The sequence below is a fragment of the Mixophyes fleayi genome, chromosome 1 (genome assembly GCF_038048845.1).
Source record: "Mixophyes fleayi isolate aMixFle1 chromosome 1, aMixFle1.hap1, whole genome shotgun sequence".
In the NCBI taxonomy this organism is placed as follows: domain Eukaryota; kingdom Metazoa; phylum Chordata; class Amphibia; order Anura; family Limnodynastidae; genus Mixophyes; species Mixophyes fleayi.
In genome coordinates, this window is record NC_134402.1 from 383,438,643 (window position 1) to 383,452,590 (window position 13,948).

General features: G+C 42.7%; 1 protein-coding gene across 1 annotated transcript in view; it reads right to left on the reverse strand.

The window, feature by feature from the left end:
- Nucleotides 1–13,948, reverse strand: part of ARHGEF28 (Rho guanine nucleotide exchange factor 28) — a 172,731-nt gene that overhangs the window by 114,870 nt on the left and 43,913 nt on the right. Inside the window, exons 3-4 of the mRNA XM_075179790.1 lie at nt 6,656–6,803; nt 4,822–5,115 (exon numbers count right to left, since the gene is read on the reverse strand). Coding sequence (XP_075035891.1) covers nt 4,822–5,115; nt 6,656–6,803 — 442 coding nt within the window. The remainder of the gene's footprint in view (nt 1–4,821; nt 5,116–6,655; nt 6,804–13,948) is intronic.

A 13,948-nucleotide genomic window follows, 5' to 3' on the forward strand; every position in this document is an offset into this window, starting at 1 on the left:
TATGGTTCATGGCAATATCAACTGAACATTTTTACGAGGTGTATTGGATCGATTAGTGTTGAAAAAAAAGAAGAGAAATATTTGACTCTTAAATGTATCCCTTGATTAAAAAAATAAAATAAAATACAATAGTTGCAAAAAAGAAAAAAAAAATATGCAAAAAAATTGTAAAAATCAGCATTTATGCCCCTGTAACTCCCTCAAATCTCAGCGGTAATTCAAGACAAGTAGACAAGTATATTCTGTGAACTTTTTCAAAAGTAAAGTAATTATGCATGGAATAAGTGTGAAACAGGACATTTTTGTCTCCATTTTGTCTGCTTTTTCTCTATGTAATGCATGTATTAAAAACACACACAAACCTATTTCAGTTGCCGCCAAAAGAAAATCCCCCAAAATAATATGAAACATATAAAGTTGAGATGTAAATCAACTTTTCTATGAAAAGGATTGACAAAAAATAAATAAAAACACCAGACATAAAGACCATCAATTAGTAAGAAAAACTACAAAACTAAACAAATCTTTGAGGGTGAATTTATCTATAAAACAGAACAACGTCTCCAATAGAATGATAAAATAAAAAGCCATTACTACAATATGTCACATAGGTAAAATACGAGTCAGCGTCACTTAGGTACATTTCTAAAAACTTTTAATTATGCCCAGCAAATTTAAGATTCCAAAAATTAATTGTTAGAAGCCATTGGTCCAAAGAGTCTGACTTGAACAAGTGTAAACTATACAGTTATAAACCCAATTTGAAACAATAAATGCAGATTATCCCTGGAGGCATTTCCCAATCACATTACACATCTTAGAGATTGGGTGAAGTCCCACACTGTATGGGGGTAGACAAGGATAAAAGCTAGCACTAAAATGTCCACTTGTGATTTGTAAGTGTGTCTTCCCCCTCACTGATTGTCAGGTAATGACATAACTGGAGAATTTCCATATCTCTAAGATGTGTAATGTGATTGGGAAATGGGAAGTGAAAAGAGGAGCTTTGATTGGCTCCTCTTCTGATTTTTTTTTTTTTTTCTTTTTAACCTTTCAATAGTGTTTGGTCTCACCGTTCAGACTGGCATCTACACAGGTCGGAACCGGGAATAACCCTTCAAAAGACCTGGGTTCAATTCCCAGTTCATCATCATCACCATTTATTTATATCGCGCCACTGATTCCGCAACGCTGTACAAAGAACTCATTCACATCCGTCCCTGCCCCATTGGAGCTTACAGTCTAAATTCCCTAACACACACACACACACACAGAGAGAGAGAGAGACTAGGGTCAATTTTGATAGCAGTCAATTAACCTACTAGTATGTTTTTTTTGGAGTGTGGAAGGAAACCGGAGCACCCGGAGGAAACCCATGCAAACACAGGGAGAACATACAAACTCCACACAGATAAGGCCATGGTCGGGAATTGATCTCATGACCCCAGCACTGTGAGGCAGAAGTGCTAACCACAGCCACCGCACTGCCCAGTTCATCCGACCCGGGTAGATGCAGGGAACCTCGTTCACACTCAGCCTCGAACCAGGTTGCCAGGGTTCGTCCCGGCAATAACCCGGGTTTTTAAAGCAGTGTGAAAGAGGTATTAGAGATCACCATAAGAAGAAATGCCCCTGAATAGAGGTGTGCTTTATATACCAGCCAACAGATTGAGATGTCTCGTTACATACTAGGCATATACATGCTGGTTATATACTGGGTGTCTGCCTTGCACACTAAGCCCCATAATGTACTTTGCATTGTAGAATGAACAGGATGAACTCTGTATACTTTCATCATCTATTTATATAGCGCCTCTAATTCTGCAGCGCTGTACAGAGAACTCACTCACATCAGTCCAATAGACTCGCGTATGCAGAGTAGCCCTAGTATGGGCACTGTGCATTGTAGTCAATGAGAGGTGGAGCAGACAGGCGTCTGTTTGTTAGGATAATAGCAGCCCTGTGTACTACATGTTATATTGTAGCTGTGTAATACTAATTTTATGCTAGATATTCAAAAATGTATTTTTAATTTTATAATTTCATTACATGGGCAGCACGGTGGCTAAGTGGTTAGCACTTCTGCCGTACAGCACTGGGGTCACGAGTTTATTTCCCGACCATGGCCTTAGCTGTGAGGAGTTGGTATGTTCTCCCCGTGTTTGCGTGGGTTTCCTCCAGGCTCTCAGGTTTCCTCCCATACTCCAAAAACATACTGGTAGGTTAATTGGCTGCTAACAAATTGACCCTAGTCTGTGTGTGTGTAAGGGAATTTAGACTGTAAACCCCAATGGGGCAGGGATTGATGTGAGTGTTCTCTGTACAGCGCTGCGGAATTAGTGGCGCTATATAAATAAATGGTAATCATAATAATACATGATGAAAAAAAATACACTAACCATATTTTTAATTCAATCTCTGTAATTGCTTAATGGAAATATTTGTAGATTTATTATGGCATGCCAACTATAGGAATTTTCTTATTTTCTATGAAGGAATTATGGATCATCTAGATGAGATTCCATCACTGTATTGGAAACAGAACATGAGAGAAAACTGCTGGGAAAATACTGCAGGGCAGAGATCAGTTGATATCCACATTGCTTTGTTATGAATCATACATAAAATAAGAGGCATGTAAGGGACCACAGAAAAATGATGTCTTATCAAGTCTGCTTGTAGGGCCCAGGTTTCAGCATATTTCCACTCCTATGTCTGTGTATGATCATCTTTTATACTATTACAAGTTATTCTTGTCAAATCAAGCTACTTAAGGTCTTAAAAAGGTTCTTGTCATGCATTTGGGCCTAGCCCAGGCCTCCTCAGGGGAAGAGCGTTACTTCCCGATGCAAGCGCCCTTTTTAATGTGTGTTCATGAGGTAAAATTACCTCACGAAAATGAGTTTGACCCCTCAACTCGTAAATTTAGCCTTTACTACCCCTCCCACGGGGGGAAGGGGGCATGATGGAAGTTAACGGACTTCACTATTCTAATTTTTTTGTCAAATAATGTCAGTATACCAAATTTCAGGTCAATTGGATGAGCCCTTTCTGAGAAAATAGTTTTTTCCACACACACACATTAACACACGCCGCTAGGCTTTTACTTTTATATATTAGATAATGCTAAGAATTTAGTAGGTCAGTGTATAACTCCGCCCAGCAGGTGGCGCTGCAGCTTGTTTTTGTTTTTTTCACACACAGACTAACACACGCCGCTAGGCTTTTATATTATAGATGGTAATTCCCATCCATCTTATACGGTGAGATGATTGCCACATATGAATAACAGGTAGGGAGCATGGTCTTGTGGCAAGAGATGTGTATGACATCATTAGGGGTGTGGCAAGGGTCCAGAAAATATGTTTAAGACTACATATAAACTATGCCTAGCCTAGGTTATTCCCTGTATTAGGTACAAGAAAATATTCAATATGATGTAGCACTTATCCTTGTGCATCAAACCTCTGTTCCATAGATTGTAAGCTTGCGAGCAGGGCCCTCTAACCTCTACGTATGTATGTATTACCCAGTATTGTTTAACTACTGTTTGTTCCCAATTGTAAAACGCTACGGAATCTGCTGGTGCTATATAAATAAATGTTGATGAGGTCTTTAAAAAGTCTCATAAAAGATGTAGAAAAACATGAGTGAAGTGGTGTACCATAACCCAGTGGATCCCAAGGCACCGTTAGGCTCTCAATAATTTTTCAAGGCACCCGTAAGCAAAAATAATTACCAAGCAGCCCTACGCCTTGCTTACCACCAACCCTGGCCACAGCACCCCTGCGAGATCGCCGCAGCACACAGTTTGTGAACCACCGCCATAACCCATTGGGGTCTACATTTAGTGAGAAGAGTCTCCTTAAAAGAAAAAAGGGGTGGTCTGCCACTAAATGATTACACATATTGTTATACTGCACTGAGGTGCATCAGGCCCTCCCTTGGAATTTGACGGATTGGCTTCAGGGACGGATTCGGCACTTATGTGTCAGGGAAAGGACTGATGTATATATGCGACAGGTGAAACAAAGCTTTGAGACAGTCAATCAGTAGGTGGCTCCAGGAAAAAGGTGGCATTGTATAGATCTAAGTATCCCAAGGCCCGAGGTGAGCAGTGTAACAGAAAAGCCTTAACTGTACCCTTAAGACATCGAACGAGAGAAGTGCAGTCAAAAAAATGAATATGTAGCCAGCTCTGAATAAATAGTACAGCAGTTTGGTTCACATGTAAACTGCTGGCACACCCCCTAAAGTATGCATTTCTCTAGACCAATTCTAGACATTGACCCGAAATTCAATCCACACCCCACAATACTGTAGTAACACATTCATAATATTTATAGACTAGCTGGTGCTGCACCCTTTATGTTCCCATCATAACAAACTCATCAGAATGCCATCACACTGAGACATCTACATGCATACAGCTTCTGCTCTAACAATTAATTCCACTACACGCACTACAGGTCTTTCTTGAAGCCCAAGGAAAGACTTCATGTGAAAATCTTGACACTATAATGAAATTATTAAATAGGAAATGTGTTTTGTAACAAAAAAATGTCATGTTTTACTCTTTTTTTTATATCAATTTGGGGTGTATGTAGAATAGATCCTCTGCGTTTCTAGAAGAGCTTGCACAGCAGTCAGATCTCTCGGTGGAATTGACCACTGTCAGCATCAGTAATTAATGTTCTCTTACCATTACCTAGTGTTCGCAGCAAAGAGAAGAGAGTTTGGCAACATTGTTTATTATAGTATCCCCTGAAACAATGAACTCTTGTCTGGTAAAGCACACGAAAGCATCAGAGAAATCCTTACCCGTTTCAGAATAGGATCCAAGAATATTCCAAGAAGGTGTTAAGTCCTCATGTGCTAAACACAGCATCATATTTCGGTCCAGCAATTGTAAGTCATTGACGGTCACATCAAAGTGACTGAGTATGGTCTGATGACTGGAGGAATTTAGGTTGTCACAATGGCTTTTGAGAAATTGAGATATACTGCATGCTTTATCCTTCACATAGGTAATAGCTGTGCACGCCACTATTACTGGAGAGTAGCCATGAGTGTGCATACAAACGGTCAAAGTTAATGTCTCTGGGCAATTGTGACCTGAAAAAATATACAAAAAAAAAAAAAGGAACAAAAACAACATATTATTACAGTAGGCAGATGAGACACTTGTTTTGCTCTATACCATCATCATCAATTTATATAGAGCCACTAATTCCGCAGCGCTGTACAGAGAACTCACATCAGTCCCTGCCCCATTGGGGCTTACAGTCTAGATTCCATAACATACACACACAGACAGACAGACTAGGGTCAATTTTGATAGCAGCCAATTACCCTACTAATATATATATATTATTACTATTATTCTTTATTTATAGGGCGCCACATGAGGTTCGCAGAAACATACAGAGGGAAAACAACAAGACAGTACATAGTATAACATTACAATACAGTCAACAAATAACACTACAACTCTCGGCACAGCTACTAGGGTGCAAGGGGTACATTCAGCACAGGCTGTAACCTGTGCCCATAACATAACATATATTAAAATGCTTGCTTTATTTAGCAGTTTTTCTCTGCTTGGATATTTTTGAAAGCAAACGAAAATATATGGAAATAACATTTCTAACATAACTGTTTATACCCTGAAATCTATTGTCTGTAGATACTGTCAAGAACATGACATTTCGGCTTAAAACACGGCTACTTCTTGAATTGCAGCATTCTTATTGTGCTCAGTAAGAAAAAGGTCTGTAAAGCAGAAATTACTTTAAAAATATACTATTTTTGTATATTTTCCTTCTTCATATCATCACTCAAGCATGGTTACAAATCCTACCAGCCATAGCGAACACTTGTGCATAGCTTACGTGATGGCCAAGAACTTAGCAGTTTTGATTGTAGGTCAATTGACTTTAAAATGGCCAATAAGCTTATAAAGATTTAAAAACTTGAGCAAAAGGACACCTTAAAGCACGCCCTGCACCTACATACTGGATCCAGCCTGTGGGCTCAAATAATATTCAGCCTATCAATTCACTGGTAATATCCCTCAGGTATGAGTTACTGTGTGAGTATTCATTCAGCTCATAAAAAAAGGAGACTGCCACCACTGTGTGCAGGCGAAGGGTACACTCTAGAAAGATAAGCAACGGTTTTATGTAATACAACTGGATATATGAGGAAACTGCATATTTTATCTGAGTAGCCTGGTATGGAACTGCTGAGTCAATGTAAAAATGCCCAGTTATTTGTTCTATAAAGTTTCTTAATGGGGATGTTCACTTTAGGACAACCCCCCCCCGTTATTATACCCTGCCCCCCACCTGCTCACAGAACCCTCCCACTTTTACAAGACTACAGTGCAGTATGCTGACTTACATTACAGCCACTCAGCAGCTCACAGCAGTGTATTACAAGTCATCCGATGCTCTTAAATAGAGCTCTATGGACTGGACAGATGGAATAGTCTAGCACTTTAAAACACAGCTGGATCGGTTATACGTTACACATGGGGAGAGGAGGACGAGAGGAAGGTTAGATTATATTGGGGGGGTGTATCTAAAAGGGAGCAAACCCTTTAAGAAACCAAGTAAACAAGTGTATAATATTTCGCTTTAACAACAAAACTAACCTGGGAGAATGGACCGCAGAGAATTAGCACTGAGACGCTCCGCAAATGTAACATGCCTGTGACTGGACCCATTGTAAACAAAGTAAAACTCTGCATCTTCTGGGAGATGTAGATCTTCACCAAACTGTGCAAATACAGTCATCTGACCCTGGAAAACAAACAGAGCTTAGCCTGCAAAGTCAACGTCTACACAGAAGCACGGTATATATATTTGACCCTTTTCAGGGCTAGACAGAGAAACCCTTTACACATTTATTTCAAACAGGAAAAAAGAAAAATCTATACACAGTGTTTGCAGTGACATATACATAGAATAGTATAATTTATATATATATATATATATATATATATATATATATATATATATATATATATATATAAATAATCAGTGCACTCTTTGTTTAATAAGTAAAACAAGCAGAGATCCATGACATGGCTAAGAGTACACGGGAGGGAACATTAGTAAAGAAACAGAAATTTCTCGGACATAAAGGCATTAATAGAAAGAAAAAAGAAACCCCTTATTTTGTTGGGTATTTATTAGAAAGGGAGAAAGGCAGGCATTGGGGCGGGAAACGATGGGGAAAGAAGGGAGAACAGAGTCATGAGGGGGAGATATGTCAGAGGGGGGAGGGGGATGTCATTGTTTTTGTTCACGGATGGGCCAGAGAGGAAAGAAGGGAGATGGAGAAATGAAGAGAAACACAAGGAAGAGGGCGTGCCATTGGCTCCTTTTGGACAGACAAAGAATGGGGAACAGTAATGGGAAGAGAGAACAGAGAGATATTGCAAGGAAGATACTAGTATGATTACTGGGAGCCCACTAATAGAGAAAGGGAAAAATAACACCACGAGTCCCAGACCTTGTGAAAATTAAGGATCTTATCATGACGCAAACATATAATGTACTCCATGGCAGCTATATACTAAGTACAGGAAACCACCAACTGGAAGCAAGGGGAGAGGGAGATCTTCCAATTCTTAGCAATTTGTAGACGAGCTGCGGCGCACACACGTTGCACCAGTATGTCATGGTGTTTAGAAAGCGGCTTTATTGGATGGCATAATAACATCACCAAAAGGGTCTAAGGTCACACGAGTGCCCAAAGTCTGGGTGAGGAGATCAGCAACTTGGACCCAGAGACTGGAAACAAGGGGGCACTGCCACTAAATATGATATAAAGATCCCACATTACCTCCAGCACTTGTTAGGAGTCCCGGGGTAGAGTCTATGAAGTTTGGTAGGCTCCATGTACCACCTGGTATAACTTTTATAAGCATTTTCCTTAACTGAGATGTGAATACAGGATTTAGCAATACGTTTAATACGAGTTTAATGAGTGACCATTCCTCCCTGTCCAAGGTTCTCCGGGTAGCAGATTCCCAAAAGACTCCAGTGGTAAGTCTGCGGTAGACAGGATGGCATTGTACATAAGGGAAGGTCACCGATGGCCCAAGTATGAGAAATGCAAAGACGAAAAAATGTCAGTTTTCTCACAAAGGTCTGGGAATGCTTGAGGTGCAAATTTGCCCGCTATATGTGTAAACTGGGTGATTGCTGCTTGCTTACAGAGTAATGCAGACATTGGTGACTTACCTGCAGGAAAGAAGGGATGTTGCCACAGTGGTATGAGAGAAGGAGGGCATCGAGGGCAGCACAGTGGGTCAGTGGTTAACACTTCTGCCTCACAGCGCTGGGGTCACGAGTTCAATTCCTGACCACGACCTTATCTGTGTGGAGTTTGTATGTTCTCCCTGTGTTTGCGTGGGTTTCCTCTGGGTGCTAGGTTAATTAGCTATCAAAATTGACCCTTGTCTCTCTCTGTCTGTGTCTGTGTATGTTAGGCAATTAAGACTGTAAGCTCCAATGGGGCAGGGACTGATGTGAATGAGTTCTCTGTACAGTGCTGCGGAATCAGTGGCGCTATATAAATAAATGGTGATGATGATGAAGATGATGATGATGGAGTTCATGAGCTTTTAGAAGTTTGTCCCAGATATCAAGGGAAGGAGTAAGTCGAGGCTGGTCTGTGATTTTTGGGGAGCCAAGGGAGAAATTTGAAAGAGTGGCTGAGCGTAGGGGCATCTTCAATATCTACCCAACGTTTCACCAAGAAATGAAGTGGCTAAGGTTAACCGCGTGATAGCATTTTTTTTGAATATAGGCAGGCCAAAGCCTACAGTTTTGATATATTTAGCAGGGCATGAGTGCTTGGTTTCTTCCCGTTCCAGATGAATTTACTATAAAGTATCTACACTGTGGCCAGAAAGGATCCCAGGACCAACACGGGTAAAGTCTGAAATCCGACCGAACCATGAAATATAGATTAGGCTCCAGGTGGCGAGATCACTTTAATAGAACGGAGGAGCGGAGAATAGTTCGCATGGAACAGTGGTTTATATTCTTATACGATCTGAATACCACCCAAGTCTTGGAGAGACATCGGGTCTCCACTGAAAATCAAATTTAGACTTGAAAGAACGGTACAAATAGGGGCAGGGATATGGAGAGCGAGGGCTTTAGATTTGGAGTTCTTGTACACAGACATTAGGCCATAAGATAAGGTTAGGTAAAGAAATCAACGAGTGAAAAAGGGTCAATAAGACATCATCTGCAAATAAGGACAATTTATATTGGGATGGCCCTATCTGTATCACCCGTATGTCAGGGTTCAGTCGGATTGTGGCAGTGACGAGTTCAATGCATAAAGCATATAGTAAGTGTGAAAAGGGGCATCTATGTCTGGTGTCGTTGCAAAATATAGACATCGAGGTGGTCAAGCAATTATCTAAAAACGCAGAGATGGGGAGATGGTAGAGCACCTGAATGACCCTCGGAAAGTTGGCAAGGAGGCCATAGTGTTGCAAAGTCCTGAACATGAAAGGCCATGATAACCTATCAAAGGCCTTTCAGCATCTAGTGCCAGTATAACAGGAGGGATTTTACCTTTATTAATATGTGGGAGGATATCAATTGTTCTTCTAGGTTTATCCGGCGACAGTCTAGTGGGGAAAACTCTGACCTAATCAGGGATGTCAGAAAGTTATTGAGACTGTTTGCCATGACCTTTGCAAACAATTTGACAATCTAGCATCCCATCTCTGCCGGCAACTAATTGCATAGTATTGTATAGTGATGGTTACATTATATTGTTTTACTTCCTCTTAAATGTCGCAAGCTGGGATCCCTAAACTATGTGTGGTTCCCCAATATGTCCCCTAAAAGAGTTATCATCTGGTCTTATCATGGCATGACAGTCACCTGCAAGCCCCTTTAGATGTTGAACTGACCACTGGGTAAAGACTTTACTATACTACCTCTGTTAGCGGTCAGTCATGTTGTGCCGAAAGTGGTGGTCAGCTGTAGGACCACTTTTCCGAAAAATAAAATGAGCTAACAAAGGGTTGGAACAGACATAAATCGAGTAAACTTTTATTACATGACAAATAGGTGCCTTTTCCTCTCCAACAAAGTCTGCTAGACTTTCCAAAACTATTCTCCACTGAGTAATGCTGCAACAGAAGGATCTAAGGGAAGGCTCGGGAGCACCCATCTGATAAGGTACCCAATTTGGCAGACAAGTCTTTACCAGAAACCAGCTCCACTGAGGTCACATCACCATGGGAAGAACTTCTGGACTAAAAGGGTGAACGCGGGGGGCGTGGCCTGGCGGAGCATGGCGTAGGTTGCAGATACCGGAGCTCCCCAGCCTAAATATCCTGGTCGGACATCCTGATGACCTGTTACTCCTTCTTACCGTAATAATTTTGTGGGGGAACTGTCCTGGCACTAGCAGAGGCAAGTTTGGTGTATGCTGGAGGATCAGGGCGGCTGTGAGAGTCACGAGTGACCGGAGCGCTGCTGAGGCGGAACCTGCTGGCGGGGAAAAAACTGAGCTCTAGCCGGAGAGTAAAACACTGAAGTACAACACTTATTTGTTCAGAGTGGGGACAGCTGGCTCTGTAGAGAGAAGATATCTGGCAGTTGGAAAGGAGTGGAAGGTCAGTACTCGGGTTCCCGCCGTGAAGTGGTTTGAGGCGCCATCTTGGGAGAGTATTGTCGGAGGGAGGCAGAGTATATGCATCTCTGTATGAGTAAAGGCTCAGCTGACAAAACCTATCTGGTGTGGGACTGCTGTTTGTGCCACAGTGAAGAGAATACTAGGTGTATCTGAAGGCTCTCCCTCTGTGAAGTGCCTGAATACAGGGGCTGCCTGAAAGTACATGTGTCTCAGTGATCACTTAACATAGTGCTTTTATCTCCATTTGAGACATCCAGGGTGCTGTGGATTTGAGGACTGGGTGTCCTGCTATAACATCCAAGTTTATAAGCTGAGCTGTAAGTGAATAACCTAAGAGTGCAACTATCAACATCTGGGCATAGCAGGTGCCATCATGGGAAAGCACACTGCAAGTAACACTGCTGCCAGCAAGCTGGAGAAATATGCTCGCTCTAATCCTGCTACAGCGGCAGGGGGAGCTCCTGCATCTGAGCTGCGGGTACCCCAGTCTTCTACAGACGCAGAAACACCTGCTGATTCTACTCTTCAGGAGGTCCTGAAAGCCATCGCTGCCTCTGAAAAGAAGGTAATGGATAAAATCGGAGAAGTGCAGGTTGATTTGTCATTGATGCGGCAGGACTTTCAGAAAATTCGGGAACGTGTGTCGGAGACAGAGGCTCGCATCTCTATACTTGAAGATACTACAGTTCCTTTACCGCAGAAAGTTGCCGGTCTGGAGGCTCAGATGGTGTCGGTTAGACAGAAAATGTCAGATATGGAGGGTCGCCTCAGACGCAGTAATATTCGACTGGTGGGTCTCCCTGAGAAGGCAGAGGAAAATGCTCCAGAGACATTTCTGGAGAACTGGATGATCCAGCTATTCGGCAGAGAGGAGTTCACGGCCCAGTTTGCGGTGGAAAGGGCACATCGGATCCCGACACAGAGACCACCTCCTGGTGCACAGTCGCGCACATTTATTGCCAAGATGTTGCATTATAAAGATCGGGATGCTATCCTGCGATTGGCTCGGATTAAGGGCCCCCTGATGTATGAAAACCAGAGAGTTGCTGTATTTCCTGACTTTTCGGTGGATGTGCAAAAAAGCAGAGCTCAATTTATACAGGTGAAACGTTGTCTTCGTGAAATGCAATTGCCATATGCTATGCTCTTCCCGGCAAGATTGAGGGTGATTGCAGATGGGACTACCCTTTTCTTTGAATCATCGTCTGAGGCGACTCACTGGCTGGATAGGAGAGCTCCTAGTGGTCTTCGTCCGGATTGAAGATGCTCCTGGTGATGTATTGGTCTATTGAACTGAGATGATACCATTAAGGACTATGTGCCTTTGATAGCTATAATGTTTGGGATAATTTATATCACTTGGATGTATGTTTATATAAAATTGAAAAGGGTGAACGCAGCCTTCAGCTGGGTGTTCTATTGCGGTAGAACTTGATTAGGGGATACGCATGTTACGCTGTTGGACTGGTCTAGAATTGCGTCAGTGTGTGGGTTTTCAAACATCTATGGACCTTGTTACCTGGCGTACCCGGAAAAGCGGGAAGACATTGCACTTGGTCCCTGCCCAGCTGGCAGAATAGTAAACAATGTAGCTAGGTGGTTGAGAGAGCACTACTCAGAAACAGGAACATCACTCCAGAGAAACTCTGACTATAGGCCCTTTAGGGTAGGGTTGGTTAGAAAGTTGCCTTGTGCAGTGAACTATTTGCCATTTGTTAAGAGGCACATGTACCCCTGTGTAATAACATACAATTGCACTTTGCCAGTTATCCGATTCCAAACCCTGTAGGTTACCGGGTGCCCTCAGTTGGCACAAAACGATGCCTATGGGTGGTAAGTCTGCATGGCAAAAGAGCTGCACATAAGCCTGGTGTTAGGTTTCAAGGTTACCTTAGTCAGTATTTACGCCGGCCTTCCTAGGGCGCGGAGTCTAACGGCCCTCCCGGTCTTCTCCAAGAACCGCCGCAAGGCAGGGTGGGTTTTGCTGCCGGAGAACCGCAGGTCGCGGCCCCCAGGTTAGCCGTATATTCAGAAGGTAGTAGTCTGGAGTAGAGACTGGTGGAATGCAGGAGTCAATCCACGGTACAGCCCCAGGAGCAGAAGCGTAGTCCAGAATAGCCGGTTCGGTACACAGAGATCCGTCCGTTAATGCAGTACCAGGGATAAGGCAGAAGAATGGTCTGGAGAATAGCTGGTTCGGTACACAGAGATCCGTCCGTTAATGCAGTGCCAGGGATAAGGCAGAAGAATAGTCTGGAGGATAGCTGGTTCGGTACACTGAGATCTGTCCGTTATGCAGTACCAGGGGTTAGGCAGTAGAATGGTCTGGAGGATAGCTGGTTCGGTACACAGAGATCTGTCCGTTATGCAGTACCAGGGGTTAGGCAGTAGAATGGTCTGAAGGATAGCTGGTTCGGTACACAGAGATCTGTCCGTTATGCAGTACCAGGGGTTAGGCAGTAGAATGGTCTGAAGGAGAGCTGGTTCGGTACACAGAGATCAACAGTCACAAAGGAGAACACCAGGGAAGTCAAAGCACAGGAAGTGCAGCCAGATACAGGTAACACGTTGCTCTGACACCTACAGTGTGTCAGAGCAGTCCTGAAGTAGGAGTTTGAATTCCCCGCCCAGATCAGCTGACCTGCCGCCGGGACCTACCCGGAAGTGCGGCAGTACAGAACGAAGGAGCGGCGCTGACACAGGTAAGCGCCGTGACACCTGGTATCTGGACAGCAAGGAAGGGTAATTTTTAATTTATTTTGTTTAGTCTCCAATGATATATCCAGGGGAAATGGTGGTTCTCAGAGTCACACAAGTAACAATTTATTTTTATGACTAACAAGTATTGTATGTCACTGAAATGTAAAAAGACACCAAATGCACATTTTCAACTGTTTAAAATGTTGTCTCTCCTGACATCTATTGGAGGTTGGGAGAGGTTCCAAAACTTTAAGTCTCTGCTACCAGTGTTGTTAGCTGGGCCTAGATACGGTTTGCCTGTCAGTTACTAATTTGTGTACTGGGCCCCATTGTGTGAAGTTGTATGCAGTGCAACTTCTATTCTAGAACATCTCCTTGTAAAAGCCTCACTTTGTTGCTTCATGGTTGAGCATACTACTTGAAGCAGTGCTCGCATGTTCTGGAAGTGCACTATCTGGACCTTTTGAAAAGATATGAGGTTTCTTTTTCTACCAGCAACCCCACCATCCGACAACTGTTACTAAATTTCATTCAATGTCCATTCAATTTCTTATGTCCCAATGTAGAAATG